The 25,837-nt window shown below is 29.3% G+C and overlaps 1 protein-coding gene across 50 annotated transcripts in view; it reads right to left on the reverse strand.

Annotated features, from left to right (window-relative positions):
- slo (calcium-activated potassium channel slo) overlaps positions 1 to 25,837 on the reverse strand; it is a 291,323-nt gene that overhangs the window by 147,245 nt on the left and 118,241 nt on the right. For 36 of the 50 annotated variants that reach the window (XM_071892327.1, XM_071892308.1, XM_071892348.1 and 33 more), the window contains 2 exons: positions 18,626 to 18,736; positions 8,472 to 8,577 (listed from right to left, as the gene is read on the reverse strand). In XM_071892327.1, coding sequence (XP_071748428.1) covers positions 8,472 to 8,577; positions 18,626 to 18,736 — 217 coding nt within the window. Of the gene's footprint in view, positions 1 to 4,443; positions 4,550 to 8,471; positions 8,578 to 18,625; positions 18,737 to 25,837 lie in introns of all 50 variants that reach the window. The other 14 variants (XM_071892349.1, XM_071892328.1, XM_071892309.1 and 11 more) reach the window with 1 other exon arrangement.

Consider the following 25,837-nt stretch of genomic DNA (forward strand, 5'->3'; position numbering starts at 1 on the left):
TTAGAATGTCATCTTCTTCGAAGAGTTTCTTATTTAGCTTCTATCTCTTAGGCTTTTTTGTGTAGTTCTTCTCCTTAAGCATGACTTCGAGCAAGAAATTGTCTGACAGTGCGTTTGACGATATTGTACACATTTTTATCTTTAACCCCAACATTGGCTCTGATATATCAATGTGATCTATTCTACTTTTTGTTGAGTTTTTGGCATTTTCTCTTTCAAATGTTACCTTGTACTTATCGTAATATCTGGTATATCCATCATTTTATTTATATTTTTCTATTCACTTAGATACACACTGTTTTTGTAAACCAATATGGATGTGAAATCCCAACCATATTTTTCAGCCACATTAAAATCAGCCACAATTATATTTTCTCTTTCAGGTATCAAGTTTATATCTCTTAAGTTTTTTGTTAGGAACTTTGTATCATCCGACGGTATGTAAACGTCCATAATGTATATTGGGTTTCTCGTTCCGTTTAATGATATTGTGACCAAATTTCCATCATCCCCTCTTCCTATATAATATGCATCAAAATCTCTCAAGGTCAATATCGCAACACCCCTGGAAGGATATCCATTTTGAGTTGTAACTGCACTGTAGTACCATACTCTATATTTCACACACACAAAATTCCATTCACAATCACTTATTATTGCCGTATCCGCCAGGCACACTCCATCGCGGTAATTTAGTAAATTTAAATATTTAAGCAATCTCCCGTTCTTTTTCTAGGGAAGATAGCCCGTTTATGTTCATCTTTACTAGTCTGATAGGCATGAAATATATATTTTTTCTTTTCCCACTCCTCCTCTCTGTACTTCTTCGTTTCTTATCTCCCTCATTTGCCTGAGACCCATAAATAATCTCTGAATCACAATGATTTTCCATTATCTCTAATATATTGTCATCTTGGACTTGCTTATCCATTTTACTGTTCTCTACAATATTTTGTGGGATTGAGGTCTGTTTTTCTGACTTTTCTTCTTCCTTAAAGGTGATTGATGTATTCATATCTTTCCCTTCCAATGGAGTAGGTACATCGTTATTTTCTTCATTCTGTTTCTTTTCACTAACTACCTATTCTTTCATTGGGATCGATTTTCCATTAGCATTACTTTCGGGAGGATTTCATCTTTTAGTATTCTTCTGACAAAAGTAAAGAGGGGCCTCTGTGGTAATCTTAGACACATTTATTCAAGATCCCGGGGGTTCATTTTCAAAACTTCTGTCCACAGTGTAGCTGCGTTGCTATAGCTCATATTAATTTCTAAATATGCAGGTATTTAAAAGCTTGTGACTCCAAATCATAGATAAATATGCAGATTCTCTGTGTTCCAAACTGACTCCATGAGTAAATAACTCATCAGTCTTAATAATAACTTCATGGAAATAAGATGTAAGAAAATGGAATAGTTGCTTGAAATACGATGTGATGTTGAGAAAAAATTACAATTACGACAAATCTTATAATCATATAAATTTTACAAAATTCTTATAAGTTCACCATTTAGAATTTAGAATCAAAAATGATTTCGTCTAAGTAAGTACTTTGAATCTTTTTCTTACAATTATGGCGTTGATATTATTTGAAAAGATTTGGGATGATTCTATTTTACTTTTAATGTTGGCAGATATATATTAAATATTAAATGTAAATACCCTATTTATTTTAGATATGCATTACTCTATTTCCCCGTATTTAAGGAGTTATCCGAAAATACATTCTCAGATATTTATTATAATATTATGGACTAACTCGTTCAATATAATCGATCCCTAAATTTAACATATAAATAACCTACTAAAACTGAATGTTTTGTCAACTTTTTGTTATGGGTTTAAGGAAATTAGATTACGAATTATTCAAAATATATATTGTATATTATATGTTATGCCCATGCCAAAAGAGTCTGGCAAAGTATCTATTTTAATTGAAAAATATTTATTTTTTAGTATTAAAATTCTGATGATTTATAGACCTCGTAATCATTTTCTGATTCGAACCGAAGGTTCATTGCTCAACAACCACTCCAAACACCCATCACATTTATTTACTAGTTTGGCACTCTATCATTTAATATCTGCACTCCTCAATAATAAGGATGGGGGCAAAGGATCTAGGGGTAGTTGGTTTGGGTTAAATGACAGGATGTAGTGTGTCAGGGGATAGGATCCCTGTTCTTGAAGTTGGATACTCATTTTACATTTGACTGATCTGTAGTTCTGTATATGCGCTAACTCCTTGTAGTTGGTTGCTTTGTAATTCTCTAGGAAATTATTCACATATTTAAAAAAAAAAAAAACACACATTAATTTCCAGAACTGCCATTTCATTGGTCAACTTTTCATCTCAGATATTGTATTTTCTACCTATTAAAAACACTATATTCCAGGAATGTACTCTTTTTTTTTTTGAATGGATGAGACATTAATTTCGGGTTAAGCAATCTTCTCTGATTCAAATGTGAAGCTAAGAGCTCGGATGTTTTTTTTTCAACTCCCCAATCACGAATCAAAATATTTTTTTCTTGCTGATAAAATTCTTTAAGGTGACAGGATGTATATTCTAAAATTTCAAAGTCTGGATCATTTCTTTCTTCAACGTCGCCTTGATTTTCAAGAGGAAGATCACATGTTTGTTAAGGAATTTCATCAGAATGAGGGATGGGGCTCGTCGTTGAATACATATTTTGATAAACTATATTACTTTTATGTTTCATAAATCCAGATACAACTTAACTTAACGTACAATTACAAAAATCAGGGAATTTGTTTTGATGAAAAGAAAATGCAAAAACTCTTCAGTAAGTTCTCCAAGAGTTAGGACCAAAGGTGGATAGGAGGAATCAAAGGTAGATACTTCTAACATGATCATCCATCTCAAAAAATGCTCTTATTCGGAACTCAATATTCCAAGGGTGACAACAAGATAAAAATTCATCATAAGCAATCTACCAGGCTTCATAAGAGAACAGAGTAGACTCCTTCATTGGGAAGAAGATTTCCGGATTACAGCAATAAAGAGATTCATTCACGATGAGTAGGGAATATTTATATTTCAAATATAATTATTTATTTGAATTTGTACGAAGCGCGTTATTATAGTGACATTGCCTGATTGTGATATTGATATTAATTATTTCGGGTATGACGTTATTATCGTTACATTGAAATGATTAACATTATTAAGAGAATGTTGCATATTTGCTTGTATACCCCCATAAAAAAATAAGCTCACTCAAAAAATACATAATCGAACCAAAATCCTTGGATATGCATATTTTTGGAATTGCCATTTTTTGAAATAAAACATGGAATATTTTTCCACGATATAAGCTATGATATCGCTTGCCACTATAAATGATGAATAAATTAAAGATGTGTAAATAAGAGTGTTGTTTTTCATGATTATATAACCTAAAAATTGAAATATTAAGAAACCCCGTTTTACATCAGTTATATTTAATCGTACGTCAATTTGGTGATTCTCTTAATGAAGAAAAATATTTCTGTACCGATAATAGTCCTGAATTACTAGAATCTCAAACATTTATGAAACTAGACAACCCAGAAAAAAACTGAGATCAGTTTTGGATTTTGTGATCAAAGAAAAATTATATTCTAGGCTTCATATCATTGGTAAAAATTTGGTGTTCCCCTTGTGTAATAAATTATGCCCAAGAAAGTATGTATATGTTTCAAATGAGGAAACTTTACTGGAAACACAATTTTTGGATGTTCCTATTTTTTTTAATATTATTATTATAAGTTATCTACGCCTAATTTTTAAGTATTGGTTTAATATCTTAGAACTGCGTCATTTATTGATCTGGGAAACAACAATTTTTGAATTTAGGTCAGAGCGTCATATTAAAAAAAACACAATAATAATAAGAGAAGAAAATTCTTTTCTAGACGTCCACAACGGAGTGATAAAATTAGATTGTGGAAATATGTACTTCTTTAGCAGAACTTCAAGATAAGTCATTTACTTTTTTTTCTTCTTCAGAGCTACAAAAATATTAGATTACAAATGAGAACAATTTTACGTATCCCACAGGCTACACCACTGACCAATGTATACTTTAGTTACATTTTGAAATATATTTTGATAACAACGTTCGAGAATAATGAGATGTTTAACCCAAATTTATGAAATAAATCATACAGACTTTGTCAGAGTACATAGCTGCTTAAATTTTATTATTTGAAGTTTGCAATTTTTATTCTATTTAAAAAAAAATATATTTTCTAGAACTATAAAAACTCCGTGTGTACGGATATTAAAATTATATACGGAAAGTGTGCATTAATCAACATTAATTTATGTTGAATTTCAAAACATCACTTTATAACTCGTAACATGAAATCCCACATAGTTATAATAAAACTTTCTAACTGTAGACTCATAAATTATAGAATATTGATTTTTATATCACCTTCACCCTTTGCAAATCAACTGTGCTCATAATTGATCCTTGATAGAATTTCACCGTAGTAAAATGCCGCTTAAAAAGCCCTTCAAGTTCCAAATCCGGCGGTTTTCTAGTATTAACATTAATAATAAGTATGAAAGTTGAATATAACTTTATGAGTGTCTTGTTATCTATTCTTTGTTGATGAAATTAAATATTATATTTCTTAAACTATGCATGAAATTTCATTAACAGGTTACATTTCGTATTTACAAAATTATAATAAATTATTGTTGAACTTATATCCTAGATTTTCGTATTAATTTATAATTTATTTTATTTTATTTATAAATATGTAAACGAAGGAACATTATTTATCATAATATAAGTTAATCAAAATCTAGATACAACCAAGGCTTATAAAAAGACAAGGTAATACTATAACGTGTGTACGACTAAGTTTTGACTTCCACCACGTTTTTAATATTGACGTCATAGTGTGTAAGTGGTTGGATGTTTTTCTCAAAATCTGCCTGTATTGCCCAGCAGTCGGTACAATACATCAAATTGAAAATTTGAGCAGGGCCGAATACATAATGGTCTAACCTTGTATTTCTATTAACCTTGGATAGAACTAGATAAATATTAGAATGGAAGAAAGTAACATTAGGAAAAATACATAATTTTTTTACTATAGAAGGTATTAGAATTACCAAATTCTTTGGATATCCAATTGGCTAATAAATAGTTTCTTTGAATGGTTGCAAAGAATACATACAAAGTTATCCAAATTATTTTGCATCCCTCATTAATAATATAATATATGTTGACGAACTAAGAATTTCTTCTTATATTGCTTCATGTTAGTACTTAAAAGTTTCTGTTGAAAAATAATAGGCAATTAATATTATATCAAACTAAAAGTTTAGGATAATATATTAATAGTTTATAAAAAGAGACTGAAGGTGGGTTTACTCATTGAGCGTGCCTACATGATTCACAGAAAAATATTTTTCCTTTTGTTACTTCCTTATGTAGTCATTGTTAATATGCTATATAGTAAAAGATAATAATAATAACAAAGATGAAAAAAGATTTGCATGCCATTCATGTGCGTACGCTCATGAGCAATTAGACTAATCTTTATCATTTTTTAGCTCGCTCGTTTATTTGGAGTTGGCAAACTGAAGAGTGTTTTCCAATAGATAGAATCGGATTGTACATTTGTTTGTGTTCATAAAAGCCAGAAAGTAACCTTGACGATTTTATGTGGAGTTATAATTCTAAGTCATGGTTGGAATTAGTGTAGAACTGAGCATTGACAGGGGAGTAATTCTTGTATATCTAGGTTTTTTTAATGTTCCTTTCATTAGTCAGATGGAGTTGCAATGATTAAGTATAAGTTAAAGTATTATATTTACTACATCTGACCCTGGAATTGTCTTTGAATTCCATATATATTAAGTATATTCTCTTTTGAAGGAACGACCGAGGCGCAAACCTACCAATATTTAGTTCGAGAGAATAATTTCTATTATCCCAGGTGCTTGTAGCTGATCTAATTAAACGTAATTACAATTAAGATACTCTTTTCCAAAACATTCTTCAACCTATCAGAGTCCCCCAATTGATTTACTGTTTCTTTTTTTAAACATGGCCAAAATGCTACAGATTTTCATTCATGCTCATCAGTAAACCCACTTTCCTTTTTCGCCTCATAATTTTTAGAATTTTTTAAAAAATGGTTCTACACATCAGAAATCAAGAATATATTAGTTATCGAAAGTTTTTGATATGGTCATTTATTTAATTATCTTAATGTAAAAGAAAAAAAACACTCATACAATATGCATAAAATTATGTTATAGACATAAGATAAAATTCTAACATTTAAGTAGATCACAAAAAAAAGGGTCACAAAAATTTGATGTAATATAAAATATATGCAACAGTGTCCACTTTTTATATTTAATATTTTTTCAGCGAGTATCGATAAAGAGGATTTTTAAATATCGAATCTCATTTGGGCGGCTTCTTTTCGGCTAGGATTGTTTCTACGAGGTTTTTATAGTTTACATTAAGAACTATCAAGGATAGAATTAAGGAGGAACGAAAGAGACTTATGGCTAACATGAGTCGCATGAATCAAATCAAATAGAGAAATCAGAAAGGGAATACTTATTTTTTAATAGCTCATGAAACATGTGCAAATGATTTCAATCATTTAATCTAATACAAGATATCTTCAATTTATTAGTATTGTATTCATAATGAATTAGTATGACTATAAAAAATCATATGCCTTCCTCATCAAAGAGAGAATAGATATTTCATCATTCCCAAGCCTCGGAATTAAAGAAGTCATCGTGATAAAGTCTCAAATCTTTATTTATTCCGAAGGTTAATAGAAATACAAGGCTAGACCATCATGTAATTGTACCGTACCGACACGTGGGCAAGACAGACAGATTTTGAAGATCAGCTACAAGCATCTGTGACAATAGAAATATTCTCTTGAACTCAATGTCCGTAAGTTTACGTCTCGGTCGTTCCTAAAGAAGGAAATATATTTAATATATATATGGATTTCCAAGACAATTCCTAGGTCAGATTTAGTAAATTTAATACTTTAATGTTTACTTATACTTAATCTATCTGACTAATGAAAGAAACATGAAAAAAAGAAAAAAAACTACATAGACAAGAATTACTCCCATGTAGATCCACAATTCTACTCTAATTCCAGCCCGGAATTATAACTCCACAACAAGGTCAAGGTAACTCTCCGGCTTTTATCAGCACACACAAATGTAAAATCCCATTCTATTATTGGAAAAAGAAGTTCACTCCACAGGAATTAAATAGTAATGATAAAAGGCGAGGAAAAAAAATACTCTTCAGTTTTCCAACTAAAAAAAAAAATAAAAAAAATATCAAGATTACTATAATTTCTGATAACGCAAATATTCTTCATTTTTGTTATTATTATTATCATTCACTTTATAGCAAATTAACAATAATTGCATAAGGAAGTGACAAAAAGGGAAAATATTTTTCGGTGGATCAGCTATGTAGGCACATGAGTGAACCCACCTTGAGTCTCCTTTTGATAAACCTATAATACATTTTCCTCAACTTTTAGTTTAATATACTATTTTTTGCATATAGTTATTCAACGGAAACTTATAAGATTTTCAGTGCGTGTTAAGATTTTATTTAAATATACATGCTGGTGTGTAAAAATTATATGTTATTTTTTTAGTGAACGCTATAAAAACCAAAGTACCCATTAGTGATCCTAACATATATATTTTTTTCTCAAAGTCTTATTATTAATTTTTCATTCTTGTCAACAGAACACTTGTGAATTTATTTCAGTACGGAGTAGTTATAGGAGAGCGTGCTCATATAAACGGACAGTAATCCTTAGGGTATATTGGGGAGTTATCTTCGATGTTATTAAATCTAAATTTGTATTTTTGCCGGTCCCTAATTACTCCAGGCAATGCCAGCTACTATAGTTAGTGAAAAATTTACTAGCATATTTTGTGTTATAGTTAATAATGACAATAGGTAAATATTTACAAACAAGTTCTCGTTCAATCTGATTAAGTTGTTATAACATATTTTTATACAATTTATTTTTCATACAAGTATAAGTAAATGTAAGTCATTTATAATTACTAATGAAATTTTTAAAGAATTATTCACTTAATAGTAAATGGTTACATGGCCACTAATAGTGGCACCGTCTTGCGTCTAAGAGATTGAAACAAAATATATGACATATGTTAAGTTATTTTTGTTTATCATTAATTAGTTTATTTATTTCGAAAGTACTATAGTTAATTAAAGTGGTGCCAGCAAGCTGATAAGGTTTTGTTTTTTAAGATTGTTCATAAGCCATTTGAACATGTTATTATAGTGTTATAGATAGATATCTGATTTAAAATGAGGATATATACTTATTTTTTCAAGATAATTAGAAAAAAAATCATTTTATGACAACGTAACTAAATATTTGTAAAATAGATTTGTTGGGTACATTTTACCTTTGCTCTTTCAAGGTCCATTGCGTTCATAAGTGAACCTTGAAAATATTTGACTCTAGTGTGCTGTCTCTTCAGCAAACCTTCAAATTCAAGATCAGGCTCAGCTCTATATGAGAAGAAAACAAATATATTTAAATACAATAATATTTTACATCTTTTATAAAATAGATATATTGATCGAAGGATGTAATTATCAATGAAATAACCATTGTAATTAATCTCAACACAAAACACTCATAACCATAAATATATTTAATTAAAATAATTAATCGATGATAAAAAGGAAATATATATACAAATATATTAATCCAATTTATTTTTAAATGGATTCTATTTTTCCCAAGATTTTTTTTTCACATTGCATATAAACTTTGTCCATTTGGTTGTATAAAAAATATTGAAATATAATAAATTTTGTTTTACTACTTTTCAGGTCGGATGATACACAATAAAATTTTCCTCATTCTCCATGGTGCATAAACTAGTATAATATTTTTTTTTTTTTTTTTTTTTTTTTTTTTGACAAATATATTCTTAAATCGTAAAGGAAAGCGAATACATCCGTTATGATAAAACTCAAATTATTCAAACCCAGTTTATGAGCCATAGGAAAGAAGGAAAGTGTTATGGCGTTCTTGGCGCCAATGCCTACTGGTACTTGGTAGATAAAACATAATTTTTTTTCGTAGCAAATGAGTAATGAATAATTTACATTTCTGATATTGCTTTAAAATAAAATCCTTTGAATTAAATGGATCTTTGATTGTTATCAGAAAATGTAATAATTGTCCTAGAATTAATTTTAATTTATCGAATAAAATAGCATAATTTAAATTTGGGTAAGATCATTGACGTGTGGGCTACACTATTAGAATATATTTATTATAAATATATGAAATATAATATTATAATCGTACTAGGACATACCCGTATTATATGGTTTATTATTAATTATTTTATTAATACTATAAATAACTCCAGAATTTGCTAAAATTTATCGATAGACGACATAGTAATTATAAATATGTTCCTCCTGCAAGCATAATTAATATACATAATAAGACTAACTTGCTAATCTTCTTCCTAACTCACTTTTTGATTCATATTCAATATATGTTTCCCTTTTTCCATTGTAAATTGGATTTTTAATTTTTTGGTGCATTTCCAAAAGAACAACCTTTTTTAGGAATTGGGTTTTATCAAAATGAAACATAGCCTTGAGTACGTAACTCAGAATTTTGAACAACTTTTATTCTATGTCTAAAGTCTGTATCTTTCTCCGTGGTTATTCGTTTTTATTGACGGAAAAATAAACAAAATTACATTTACTATAATATAATATTACAGTTATACTAGGATGTACCAGTATTATATAGTTTGTTTTGAATGATTTTGTCAATCCTTTGAATTACTCCAGAATTTAGTAAAAATTACCGATATACTATATTTGAAGTTCTTCCATCCCTTTCGCGATTATATTTAGAAAAATTAGATATTTGTTCCTCCTTCAACCATAATGAAAATACAAACTAATACAAATTCTGAGTTACGTACCTAAGGCCATGTTTCATTCTTATCAGAAAAGATTCCTGGGTTCTGGAGGGCAATTTTGTTTTTTCGCTAATAAGTAGATTTTTTTTTTTCATAAACAAGATAGATTTTTCGTGTTGCAAAGTTTTTTTTAAGGTATGGGTTGTCAATTCGAAAATGTACCAAAAAAATTAAGAATTGAAAAAACAAATAAATATAATAACAGAAATAGGGAAAATGTACATATGTTGATTACGAATTAAAAAAGGGAATTAGAAAGATGATTAGCGAGCTATGGTTGTCTTAGTATGTCTCTTCATTATGGTTGAAGGAAGAACATATTTCTAATTGTTCTAATAAATGGGGTAGAAGAGCTTCAAATCATGTATATCGACAAGTTTTACTACATTTGGGAGTTATGTATAGAATTAATAAAATAACTTTTTTGAAATTAAATATATTATACGGGTACGTCCAAGTTAAACATAAAAATATTTTGTTCTGTCAAATTTTAGGAATGATGAAATATGATATTCTTGAAAATAATTTTTATTGCTATGTATATGATATCGTTAGAGATTTGAGCTCGGTTTTACTGCCAAAAGTGTGAAAAAAATATTTCAGATAGAAAATAAGCATTGACAATTATTTAATAAGTCTTTTTTAGGGTAAAAATGTTTGTAAATTATGATTTCTTATGTTTCAATCTTGTATTTTGTCGTTTAGCAAAGAAATTTGAATTTGTTACCAATTTTGCCAAAAAATTACTGTTTTTGCGTGAAAAAATATTCTAAAATTTGTAGACCTATAGAATCTACAATGTACATTTAAAAAACCTTTATGTGTGTTATAATGATAGATAGTAACCAGCATTTCAAAATACAACTGTCTGTTAAGTTGTTTCTTCAATCACTTTTTGTGAAATACCCGTTTAAAAAATATGTATCAAGTGACAAACAGGAATACACAATTCAGACTTTTCCATAAATGCCTGGTTTTAGGTAGCCGTATCAACTAATAATAAAGACCTATAGTCTTGATTTACCTATCATTTAATTTGTAATTCAAAAAGCTTTAAATTGATACCAATCTATACCATTTATTGTACAGGAACTTTTGAAGAAAAAAAAATATATTACCCCTACTCTTTAATTGTATTGACTTGTGAAAAAAATACCGTCCCTTAATAAAAGGAATGGTACATAAAAACGCTAGGAGCTATATACTTGAAAATTTAATCGTTTTTGCCTGAAATAGTATCCTTAAGGCTGATGTATTTAATTTTCTCTGGGTAGATCAAATATTTCCTATTTTTTTTTTTTTTTCCACTTTACGCATTTAAAATTTTATGTGAAATTTTGTATGAAAAGAGTCCGTGACAAAAATACAGAATGAGTAATATTCGTTCAAAGTTAATTGATTATGCCCAAGAGATACTTCTTTATGAAAATGATACCCAGTTTCAGTAAAACTATATACAATTTTTTTCCAAGCAACAGAAACTTGTTTTTTGAGCAAAATATCTATTTTTCTGAACGCGAGATATTACGCCATCAACTGAGCAACATTTACTTGATATGGACTAAATTAAGGTCTATTTTGTCACAAAACAACTACAAGATCTCAAAATCAAATCTACTTAACTAATTGATTCATTTGTAGAATTTGAAAATGCTGAAGATATATTTTTATTTCTGTTAAATTAGACAAACCTTTACAAAAATGAGTCCACCTCAAAAATCATCGCATATTTTGTATTTCTGACTTCAAATTTTAATTATACATAAAATTTTCGCTCTTTTTTTCCAAAAAATTCTAATTGCAAGATTAATTAGCTTAGTTTTCTTTATCACTTCACGTCGCTTCGTTCAATTATTTTATTAACTGCTCCGTATTGAGACCAGGTTCCCTTACTGTCTCATACAGTTTTGTGTCGATGTCCTCGTAACAAGCAAATCGAATTCCGTAGGTGTTGAGGGCGCAGCTCCCACTTAATTATACCATTATATTTGGGTAGATATTTCCTGTTCGTACATTTTATGGATGACCTATGTTTTTTCTATTCGAAGGAAATATATTGCATATCGGTAACCTTTATGGCTATTTCATTCCTTTATTCTTTTATCTCGCACCATTTCAAGATAATTTTTATGTTTTGGTTAGGTACCATCTTCTTGCACTGCCAAATATTATTCTTTAGTGTTTATCATGGAGTATTTTTCATGTAGGTGTGTCGATATCGGCCAAAATTTAAATAATTTAAGTTTTTCTCCCCAGTAGTGGACCTATATATGTATTTCGGGGTGTATTACTTTATCGTTGTCATCCCTATAGAAGTAACAGTCGCATAAGAAGATTTGAGATTCTTCTTGTAGACCAATGATATCCGTCTTTTTGAGACTCCTGTATCAGTTTCTTCCATATTTATGTCCCTAATTCCGGTTCGAACAACGTAGGTCTGAATCACTGTCTTATAAATGACTCTATTAGTAGTTGGACTTTTTGGATTGTGTCTCGGAGTTTGCCCAGGTTTTCTAATACTTTAATTACCATATTTATTTCGTAATAGGATTTCTTAATTATTTGAGTTATTTCTATATGGAAAAATTTTTCAACTTGGCATGGTTGTTTCCAAGAAACAAAATTTTTATATAAACTCTGTTCACTTCAACTTGAGACATAGTTACTCCAAAGAAGTCAAATATTAGTAGATACTCTATTCCAACAATAACCATCGTAATCGATCTTTCTCCCTGTGTAATTCCCGTTCTTATATTCTTCTTTCTTTATATTAAATCTAAAGTGTCTTTTTTTTTTCTATAGACGTTAAAGCGTTTCTAGTATAAGATTCAAGCCTGTCTTTTAACTTTATTGTTGAACGTTTTAGTCTGCATAGCAATTGATATTAAATTCCTTAATTTTCTTGAAATTCGAGGAGGGGATCTCCACTTGTATATGATGGTTATCATCTTCTTATTTTGGATAAATAAGCCCAACTTCGTGTCTTATATATCTTTAAACTGATTGATGTGTGGAGATAGAGATGTTAGAGCCACCGGCCATAATAGTAGAATTTGAACCAACATTCTACAAAGGATTAATTAGTATTTATACATAATACTTTTGATTTGTGAAAACCCTGTATTTTATAATATTTCTTATTTGCATACATAATATTTATATAAATAATTAATTAATTTATTCATTTTTTCATTATTATTTAATATCGTCCAAAAGTATCTACCAGATTTTGACCATCTTCGATCTGAACTTCATTGCTAACTACAACGGAAGTGGTCATTTCGAACTGAAGTTTCTGATGCTAGTCTTTAGCTTTGTGATCAGTGATGGCGAAAATTACAATTTGTATGATTTGCGAATTTTCAATTTCTGCTATAAATGTTGTCGGCTTCTACCTATTTAAAGTGTTCTCACTATTTCAGTCTCTTCCTTTTCTGTTGAGCCGAGACTTGGTTTCTCCTCTTCTTTTTCGTGCGAAGATTCTTCTTCAATTACAATGAAGGTAAATTTTGCTTTCTCAGGTTTCTCTTTCACTAGGTCTGGACTATAAAAATGTTTTAACTTTTTTGCAATTCTTTAAATTATTCTGATTTTGGACATAATTGAATTGTTGCCATGGTGAATTATTTGCTACTTGCCATCACGATCCAAGGTTCTGCTGTTCGGTGAAGAATTTAACAAATAGTTGGACTCATATATTTCCTTGTAATACCCAATCCTATGCTTCATAATGTTTGGTCGATGTCTTTCTGTCGTAGCATTCCTTCATTTGCCTGGTTGATTCTTCAAGATGGCTTTGTGGATCTCCCAGGCTTTCAACAGACAGAATACGAGTCTTGGAGCCATTCGCTTTTAAATGATTTTGCCAGTTTAGATTTCTTAGGAATACTGTTTAGGCTTGATTGTGCGCCACCAAGTCGTGTTGTATACTAATTAACCACTCATCAGACCAAATGTTCTTTACCTTCTTCATGATTGTCTTATTATTAGGATAAAAAGACTGGTTCAATCTTTCTGATTTACTATTTTTTTAAGGATGGCATGGGGTAGTAGTTATGTGAGAAACAACAATAGCTTTATTTATATTATAAACAACGTTATCCGTATATTAAGTACCACTGTAGGTTACTTTCCCTATTAGACATAAGTAACACAATTTTCTACGATGGAAGTGTCATTGAGGATACGGAAGAATTAAAAGTAAGTAAGTGTCCTTAGTGTCCCCCGAATATCAGGTTATCTTGATATGTTTCCAAATTTTCTTTTTTTCAAGAGCTTCAGGTCTGACGATTACAGTATCCTTACTTTCCACTAGTATAAGAATATTATTATTTTTAGCCACTCGATTTTAGAACTTTTGGACATTTTTCTTATGGTTAAACTACAGGATTCCTGTCAAATCTATCATTTTGATTAGCTTTCTCTAATAGCAATGATTTTTCTAAAGCTATGTCAACTCTTCTTCAGTTACGATTTTGAGTCGAGTATTACTCTTGTCAAAACTCTTGATTTATTCTACGATCTCATTTCTTGACAGATAATCCAGAGATCCCATATCATATTCCTTCTTATAGAAGGCTCGAAATATACGTTAGAGTATTTTCTTTGAGGCGTTTGTAATGTCTTTGCTTTCACGGTAGTTAGCTCTCTGAGGATTGGTATATGCTCAATAAAATATTTAAATAACGGTTGACCGTATAAGTGTTTGGGGGATTGTTCTAAGCCCAATACGATGGCTTCCTGTTCCATTAAAGTAGCCGATTAATTTGGGTCTGCTCCTTTTGGAGCCTTTGAAACATATCTTATTAAGTAGCGTTTTGTACGTTATTGCATAGTTCTTAATGTGGCAGCTTGAAAAAATTGGCAAGTCCCAGAAATGGTCTTATCTTCTTGATAGAACCCTTGGCTACTTACTTAGATAGTGCTTACACTTTATCATTAAGAAGACTGATGCTTTCTTGACATTACAAAAAGTAATAACTTATAAGTATAATAAGTATGTCCCCTTCTGTTAGATAACTTGTTGCCAACTAGAATCCAAGTTCATAATGCCCAGCTCGTAGATATCTTTGTCCCTATTAGAAAAAAAACTCAGACAACCAATGTTCACAGCCAACTATTGAGGCCAAATTTTTACTCTTAAATGTGTTTCCCATCCACAAAAGCAGGTGATAGTAAGTTGGTTCCAGGTCCAGATTGTAGGTAGATGCATAAAAATTTCCCATCTCAGCTCCCAGAGCTTCTGGCGCGATATCAAAGATGTGTGCGGGTGGCGTTGTCATGATGTCTTGTTGTCTCCTATAGACCAATACTGACCATTTCTATTCGATCAACAGCTTAAAAAGGTGGATTTGTTCATAGTAAAGGGCTGAATTGAGGGGGGAGAATACATTGCTCAAAGTACTTTTGTACGTTACGAAGCGAAAGAGTATGGGCCCCATAAACATTGCAAATTTTGTTGTTCACTTTTCAGAGATTTGTCTTTCGTATCAAATCTTACATGTGCTGACGAAAATTCGTGATAACAGCTCCTTATTCAACATAACATAGCCTTTTCACGTATACATTAGTAGTATTGATATAGATATATAGAGAATATCACATGGTGAAGTCCATAGCATGTTAGGCCCCAAAATACAAGAACAATCATCTGGAATTATCGAGCTTCGGAAACTCATAGAAAGCAAGGCAGTTATAAAGTCATTCTCTCAAGGAATAAAAAACTTATTCGTCAACTTATTGGTGGAGGAAGAGGGGCGTATCCATCAGACTGAATTCGCCCTAGGACTTGCTACGAAAGCTGCTAAGCTTTAAAAAAAAACTTAAACTTAAAACCTAGAAGCCAAGCCAAACTCAGTGACAAAATTATTTGTTCTCTTGAATAGGATAGTAAGTTCGAATAGGGTAGTAATTTCTATCATACTTAGGTTGATAGATACAGTAGATGGCATCAATTACACAATTTAGAAAATCTTCAAGTTCAGAAGATGTTGTCAATATTCCAAAGAGTCATGCCCACCTTTTTGGCATACATAACATTATTAGGGCAGACATTAGACGTCATTATAAGTCTATGGTGTTCAAGCAATTTGGGAAAAGTATTAATATTAACTGTGAGACATCGAGTTATCATATCCCACAGAGCAACAAATACGCAGAAGACACCTTTAAAGCTATTAAATGACTGGTGAAGAAATATTAAAGGAATGTAAATTGAGAAATTGACAGTTTTCAGACTGAATATGTAGTGGATAGTTACTCCCAGATGGGATGGACTTTTCACCAGCAGAGTGGCTGTTTGGAAGAAATATGAAAACATTAATTCCATCACATTGATAAAGCTGAATAAAACTATTTATTATTAATAATATATATATATTAGAGGTTTTGTGTATTGTGATACACATAAAAATAGATATAGCGCATTAAGTGTACTTTAATTTTTATTATTTCATAATAACTAACAACTTTGAAATAATACACCAACATTTTATTATCTATTAGTTGTCCATTTTGAATATGGTTTACTTAACTTATATATAATATTTATTTGCCATTTAAAGATTTGAAAATTCAACTGGCCGAATAAAAAATGTACAAATTATTGAATAGGAAAATGTTTCGTATTTGTAAAGGTGGATTCATACCTTGCCATATGCCGCAGCTTTCTGCAATTTCCTTCCTTCTTTTAGCTATTATTAGTTTCAAGGATTCTCTTTTATCGAATAAAGCTTTTTCACTGAAGTCACTAATGAAGAAATCGTACCCTGATGTAGAGGATATGTACTATTTTTTATATAAAAGACCCCTCCATTATACTTGCCACTGTCTATTAATTGTGATGTCACTTGAAAACGCTCTATGTAGACCATCAGTATTTGACATTACGTCATAGTTTGGAAAAGTAAATGGGATTGTGTCCTTACCCATCTTCAATGTAATGAACTCCTTCTTAAGAAAATAGCTTAAAGAAGAAATAAAAATGGAAGGAACTGCAGTAAGGTATGCATCCTTCCTAAGACATCAAAAGTGATAATATTATCAGTAACATGTCATGTAACATTCGCAATAGAGACATTTGTATACAATGCACATGTGTACTGATAAAATAGGTCGTCACAAACCTAATTGAGGCTATCAACCTAAAAAGTATAATCAATTAAGTAATCCAAAAATTAAAATATATTTTGGACATATATTTTTTGTGATATATTTAATAATGTTAACAATGTTTGTTATTTTTATGTTATATTTTATTTTGTGAAACTAATTAACTGCTTTTATAATAGCGAGTAGTAACTATAAATTGATTTTATTAATACATATATTATGAAAGCAATGAAGTTATCTTATGAATTTAATCTTTTTATATATTAATACTTATCGCTTATTCGTTATCCGTAACACCTAAAATGTTAAAATATCGCACGGATGGTTAATACCATGCATATGTAATTTTGCCAGATGATAGATAAAACCTTTTAGTTGAATAGTTTCATGTTTCAAAAAAGCCCTAAAATTACCGTTTCAATAATGAATACGGTTATTCAAGAACTGATTAATATATACTTAATGTTAATTATTTTTGTATTTAAAAAAAAACAACGTAGAAAATAAAAAAAATTAATTAATAGAAGTTGTAGCACTTACATAAAACTACAATTTAAAATATACAAAAATATTTTTATCTAGTCCAAGAACAAAAATTTATGATTTGGTTGGATGAAAAAAGATGCTATTATTATGTCCATAGAAATAAAGGATTAAATATCGCATAGATGGTTAATGCTAGATTTATAAAATTTCGTCAAAATGATAGATTAAATATTTTGGTTTAGTAATTTAAATAAAATATTTTGGTTTAGTAATTTAAATAAAATACTTTGGTTTAGTAATTTAAATAAACTATTTTGGTTTAGTAATTTAAATAAAATATTTTAAAAGAATAGTGAATTTTATACTTATTAGTTATTTTTACCTATTTACCTTATTTTGAAAAATGTAACTCTAATTTCTGAAAAAAGTCAGAAGTAGCACAACTATGAGCCATTTTGTATACTAATTTGAATTATTTAATTCAATTATGGATCGATATAATCTGGGCAATACAAAATTAAATAAGTGAATAGATAATAATAGTAAACATAAATTATAATTTCCTCCACGACTTCTTCATTCAAAATTATAAAACGTCGTAACTCATATGTACGTCATACATAAAGTTATTGTATTATTATAAAAGTATAAAGTATTGTATGATCACTTCATGCTTTCTATCCTTATAATAATACATTTGATTGATTTTTGCCCCCAACAATAGCTGAAATGAAATGATGTGACGACAGCGCCCTTAAACAATCTATAATTATCTATGATACAACGTTTCTGGAAAAGTTTTCCATTTTTAAGCTGAACAATGTCCTTTGAATTAAAATTAATATAATTAGATATTAATTCAAGCTGAAAATATATGGAAATTGTTTACCAAATAAATAAAAAACATATTATATACAAATAAAACAATCCTTTTTTTTTTTTTTTGTTAAAATAGACAACAAATATTTTAACTTAAAACAAAATAAAAAAAATATTCATATCTTTACCTGTGAAGAAAAACAACTTCAACATCCACATCTTCACGGTCTTCATGGAGAAAATCTTTCAAAAAATGGGAGACAGATTCATATGTTATGTGTCCACAAACCACAATATGTCTGAAAAGTACAATAAATATAAACACTTTGTATTAAAATAGTTTTATAAATATGCAAATTCAAATGATTTCAGAAGTCAATTATCTATTTTCGCTTATATTGTGCTCTTTATGGAATTATTTAGTAACTAGATTGAAACATACAATTTATTTACACGGGCCTTGCTTTGGATTTAGATTTCATATTTACTATAGTAGGTTTGCCCGGCATTACCTGGGTCATAAATAAAATAAAATTAATTGTGAATTCTTCTGCTTCATATTAAACATAGAGTAATGATCGTAAAATTCAAAGAATTATTATCGCAGCATGTTATCATGTATCCTTGTTCACTTTTTTTTTTTTAAAGGAGACTATAAGTTTAGATAAGAAAAAAGGAAGAGCACCGACCGTTTAATTGTTTTTCGCTTAGAGGTCATGTTATGGTCAAAAAATTTGCCTTATTCTTTCTTCCTTTTTCCTTGGCTAAACTTCATATCTTGCCTAAAACTTATAATCTCCTCTCATAAAAGTGTGCAAAAATTCATACTGACATGCAGCGAGAATAGTTTTAGAATTTTAGGGTCTTTATTTTATATGAAGTAGTCGCTTGTTAGTTAAAAAATTAGTTTTTAGAAAAAATGCTATTTTAAGGCCCTGATGGCTTTAAAGACCAAAAAATTGTTGAACCGTCTCTAGACCCGTAAGAAAGTACATCTTTTTTTTTTTAGCAAAATCCATTCTTAGGTTTACCCTTGAATCCCAGTCACCCCCATACCCAGATATTCCCATTTAATATATATAGATGATGAAGGAATGAAGTATGTATTTCATGTATACTAATTTTACAGTTTTGTGTGTCTTATGATGTATAATCAATTTTGTTGAAAAATTGAACAAATCATTAAATAAACTGCATTAGATTTGTAGTGTATAAAGATTATATATAAGGATATAATTCAAGTCACTGAAATATATATTGTCTCTCAGAATTACCATTATTTTATAGACATCTCATTCAATCTCACGCGTTATTTATTACACAAGGTTAGTTATTTTATTTTTTTCATTTTTATAGATAAATTTTTAAATTAATTGTTATGTCAATACATATCCTTTTATTATACATTTAATTTATTTCACACTGGATAAATCTAGACTTTTCTGCTTGTTTTATCAACAAAAACCAGTATTTTTGTCGATTTTATACTAAAATAAATATATTTTTGGGTCTTAATTATTTTACTGAGAGCTGTTTTAACTTCAACTTAGAAAAAATTATATGACCATGCTTCTAGTTGCTATTGATTGAATATATTGATGGATTATAACGGTCAAAATTTTTATAACAAATTACATTTGTATTGCAACTTGTCAAAAGCTACAATTTTTGTCGTAATCATGTGCACTTGCAACTGTCCTAAAGGATGGTTGCAATATTTAAAAATTGAGTTTGAATAAGAAATAAAAAAATTCTACAAAATTATATTTTTTGAACAGTTATGAATTAGACTGTTTAAGATGTTTATATTTTATTAATTTATTTTCAAATATATGGCAATACATACACATCTATTTTCTTAATAAACATACTTATCAATATAATACATTTAAATCGAAGAAATTTTGATGGAGAATATTATTAGAAAATATTTTGAAGTAAAAAATGAATAATATAACATTTTAGAAACTTATTTTAGATATAACATTGTGTCATTAGTTGGAAGGTTATTAATAATATTAAATACTCCCCAAATTAAAGAAAAATGAATACAAAAGAAGAAAGTCAATATAATCATTTCATAACTGAAGCTGTGATGTATAAAATATGTCATGCCGGTAATTAAAAAAAAAAAATTTGAAAATTAACGTTGTATTCGTGACTATTTGAAGAATGTTTGGAAGCAGAACAGCTTAGCTGTCATAACTTTTTATCAGATCAGCTACAAGCGGCCGTAAGAGGAAGGAAATAAACAAAAATACCACTCCGTATATAGCAAGGTTATAAATACTTGAATTATAACTTTGCCAAGTCACAGTTCTATTTCGAGTCCAACAAGGACTTACACTTATAACTCTACAACAAATCCTCATAGATAAACAAAGATGGAAATATTTCAAAAAAATAAGGTGCAACCAAATAGAACATCTTTGAGCATTTGGAAAAATATATAGTAATATTGTTTAAGTGATATACTAGCTGTTGATTTTGATTTCTAATAATAATTCGCCATAGTACTGTTGACTTTTTATAATACCTATTAATATTATAACATAACAACTCATTAGGCTATTATTCTAACATTAATTTTAACAGCGTGTTAAGTATTATGTAATTAGTAATTCATGGTAATTTGGATGGATCTTAACTGGAAAGTATTTAGACTAGAGGATCCACATTTTCCTATGCTTCCCCTTCCTAGAAGCTCATATTTTTGCCTTTGGGTATCCAATCCATACGATTTCGCATTGATTGATACAGTTTGTGTTTATTTTCTTCATTTCATAGCTGCTTGCAGCTAATTTAATAAAACTTCATGACAAGTAATCTAACATCCCCCAAAACATTATTCAAATAGTCAGGATTACCACTTTTATTTTGTTTTGTTTCCTTTTCAAAAAAACCTATCCTTTTTCAATAATTCTATGTTCTTATAATTTTTCCTCCTTCAAGCAAAAAAAGAAAAAGAAAAAAGAACTAGAATGTGATTTTGGATTACCTGAAACCCCCGCCTAAAATCAAATTGAGTTATTTACCTCAATTTGTTCCAAGGTCGATCATATGTAATCTTTGTACCAAATTTGATCAAAATTGATCAGTAACTTTTGACGTAATCCTGGTGACTAACACACCAACGTAGAAAAAAATCTAACCTCCCTTTCAGTTCGTTGGCGAATGTAAAAATGTTAAATAATTACATGCAAGGAGAATGTGTGGATGAAATTGGAACAGTTTCAACGTTTTAATTTTCGAATCAGTGTGATTTACTCATAGCTCAAACCAGATCATTATAAGGCAGGCAACTAAATACAATTTCGTAATATAATAAACAAAACAAAAAATACTTATTACTCCATTATATTGAATTTAATTAATCTCCTTTGATTTTGAATATAAGAAATCTTTACGTCGCTCCTCGTTGCATCCATCCATGGAGCACTATATAAATGAAGTGTTCGTACATTTGCAGAAAATACATTGGTTGACATAATCAATCCTCTTTAGCATTTTTACAAAGCTAACAAAACTCTTTGATTTCACTAATTATTGCCATGGATAGTGAACTAATTATTCGAACAAACAACTTTATATTTTAGAATCTATCGCATTTATTCCTGAGAAACGTTTGTTTGCAAAGAAGAATCCACCAATTCATCAACTCGCCTCCTTTTCCTTTTCTTCGGAAAGAATTCCTAGATGAGTTTAAGCCAGTCTCTCCTCATCTTCATTTGGATGGTCATTTATAATTAGTTCAACCCTTGGAATAGGTTTTTAGAGGCCAAGGAATTTATAAAGACTTATTAAGTTGTTGAATGATTGGCATTTAATGTATTGTTGTTCATTCAAGCAGTATTCAAGTGCAGTATTGAATATAATTAATTTTATTAGTCAAATGCCTTAAAAAAGTTCCCCCTCCGCCTGGATTGGAATTTATTGGATCTGCATCTATCCATTTTCCCAAAGAGTTCATATTTTTTCATTTGGATATCCTAGCAACAATCCTTCTGATCTTCTCTTCATGTTCTGTTCAAGGGATCTTGTCTTGGTGTGCATCACTCGGTGTATCTCATCTTCTTTAATGGAAGGATCGTTCATTGTGTAGATGCCCCTTCCCATCAAAGTCTGTGATAGTAACTTCTGACCTCGAGAATCATTGCTTTTATGCTCAAAAATACATTTATTCCTACAAATCTTCTGTGGAATAATCGTATACTGCTATATGAACTAATCAGTTCCATAAAAAGACAGAATAACCATTTTTAATCATGAATCATGGGAGTATAATAACTATATATTCGTAGGTACCAAGATTAATAAAAATACAAGGTTAGATCATCATGTAATCGGTCTTGGTAGAATTTTCAATCTGATGTATTGTACCGACTGCTACGTAAGACAGGTATATTTTGACAAAACACACAACCAACCATAGTCTATGACGTCATTATTGCTAGAATGTTCACTTTAATGTATCGTACCAACTGCTGGGCAAGAACAAACGACTTTGACAAAACACTCAACCACTCATCTACTATGACGTCATTATTAAGAGCATGGTAGAAGTCAAACATCAGTCGTTCACGCGTTATAGTTTTAACCTTGTATTTATATTAACCATGAGTCGATGGAATAGCTGTATATTTAGATATTATTTATTTCCCTTATATTGTAAATTTTTTGTCTGACCGCTCTTTCCCTTAAGTCCTTTAATTTAGTCTTATTACTGAATACATAGAAAATATTTACTTGTACTAGTCAAAGAAAACGAACACACGTAAAAAGAATCTCTCCTGATTCAACATTAGGAATAGAAAAAACATAGAGAAAATAACTTTTTTTTTAAATAGAAAATGAAGAAAGGTTGACGTATGTTTTTATTTGATTTTTGTTCATTCTTTAATAAACCGTACAGCTGTTAACATCTAGCTCTGAATGATGAATTCCCGCCTAATTTTTTTATTATTTTTAAATGCATAATAAGATAATAACAAAAATGTTTTCTCCCAAAAAAATAGTATAACAAGTAGCTGATGTTAAGTTTGTTCTAAATTCAGAAGTACCATATGTCTCTCTAGCGTATTCTCCTTGCGCTCTAAGAAATGCCCGCCTTATTCATCATAGATATCCCTGTATAATATGTAAATTGTCGAAATTCTTGTGAGCAAACGTTTAAAAAAAGTATAAGTTGATCACTTGTAAGACATTATAACTCTTTTTCTATAATTGAATCGTATTAGCAAGCAAAGAGCACGATAGTGTTTACTATTATCCTTGTCATCAGATATGTTGTCCAGCAAAGTTGCCAAAATACACTTTTTATTAGATTTACGAAGATTTAGACAATTTTTACATCCCTAATAATGTATAAAGATGGGAAAATTGTTTTAACTGTGGTGAACGTAAATTTAAAAAAAAAGAAGTGTATGTTGGGAAAAGAAACATATGAATCCTCTTATTAATTATAAGTCCCTATATAAAAATTATAACATATCAGCAACAAGGGAGTATTACAATTTATATTGATCTCTGTAAGTAGATATGTCGTATCTGAAAGTTTGCATATTTTTATTTCATTTTCTTAGACGTGGTTTTAACGTGCACCACTATTTTGCTAATACTCACAAGCCATAATTGCAATACTAAAAAAAAGTGTCGATAAATAAGCGTCAATACTTATTTGAATAATTTCATTATAATTAAATATCCTCGTAGATATCCGAGCACCACTTGTTTAGGATTACGTATCTCTTCTTTTTTCCTAATTCTTAGATAACTTGGAAGTATTTTAGTTTTTCATGAGTGATGCTACAAGGGTTTGTTATTCTAAATATATTTAAATTTTATTACTATAGCTTATATATAATACTTATATTCTGAGAATACTTATCTTTTAAATTATTATATTTACAAATGAATCATCCCGTCTCCTATTTTATTCAAGTAGAATTATAGTGTCTAGAAGAGTGGTATGACTTAACATTGACCAATTGAACATATAAATTTTATCACAAATTACTAGATGAATATTTACTCATTTTGTAAATCCTTTTGATCTACAATAAAAAATATCTATATATATTTATTTAATGTTCTTTTAATTAATCATTTGCATTGATTAATTATAAGTAAACATTATAGTATTACAGGTACTCTATCTGACTTCATAATTATTTGAAGTTCAAATATATATATATGGCTTACATTTTGGATTAGTTGACTTGTCTTTGATTTAAATCAGGATAATACTGCGTATTATGAAATAAAAAAAATCTATAAAATAGGTTTTGATTATCATATTAATTTATATAATTCAAGGACCTTAGTTTAGAATTTTGTAAATTCAGATTCTCTCATTGATGAAATTATCAATTAGATATATATACAATAAATATTATATAAATGATAATTAACAAGAAAAAGACAGAAAACTATATGTCTTCTTTTTTTCTTCAAATTTTTCCTTTATCTTTTTACAGTCAAGGTAGAGAGTGGATTAAAAAGCTATTCGTAGTATTGTAAACTTTATTTTTTAGGGGCCACCGAGTATTAAACTTATGCACATTGAGATCAAGAGAATAATTTTTCCCGAGCGCATTGCTCATTGAGCTACGCCACTACATACTATATTTTTAGTTAATCGGTAAAAAAAATCTATCATATGGAGACATTTATCCAAATAAAACTACCAGCTCACATTCCAGTGTAAATTCAACTCCTTCCTCGGGAAGGGGATTCGACATATTAAAAAATGGGCTTTATCGCAAGGGGTTATGGTTAGAATTGTAAATTCTAAGTATTTACTCGAGTATATATATTGTTTTGTATAAAGTACGTGTACTTATGAAAGACTCAGGATTTTTTGGGCAGTTATAAATTGAAATCTGAAATAAGTCGAAATTTGGGCGAGGGTAAAGTTAAAAAGAAATACATTTTGTACTTGTAAAGGATATTATTGATTTGATTAATTATTCCTTCTTATTTGGAAAATTAAAACGTATTAGTAAACTAAAATACTCTAGCGAACGTGTGGACATTAAAGTTCCCCATAGCATTAAAAAATGTATTCAAGACTGAAGAGTTTTCAACCCCGCATGGCAAAATACATTTGGTATAAAGAAAAAAAAGTGCACTCGTCCAAAATGAGTCATAAAATGTAAAATTTACTTTTATAACATATATTTTTATTAAATCTTAATTTTTAACTCAAAATTTATATCATTTTTCAAATTTAGTTTGGTCAAAACTCTACAATTTTAAACCAATGAGAGAGCTAAAAAAAATTATGAATCCTCATTTGATATTTAAGTCCCTTTGAGTCCTTTACAGAAAACTCCACAATTTATAGTGATCTCTATGAGTAGATATCTACCTCTCAAAATTACCAAATTTTTTAGGACACT

Source organism: Lepeophtheirus salmonis, chromosome 12, assembly GCF_016086655.4.
Source record: "Lepeophtheirus salmonis chromosome 12, UVic_Lsal_1.4, whole genome shotgun sequence".
Taxonomy (NCBI): domain Eukaryota; kingdom Metazoa; phylum Arthropoda; class Copepoda; order Siphonostomatoida; family Caligidae; genus Lepeophtheirus; species Lepeophtheirus salmonis.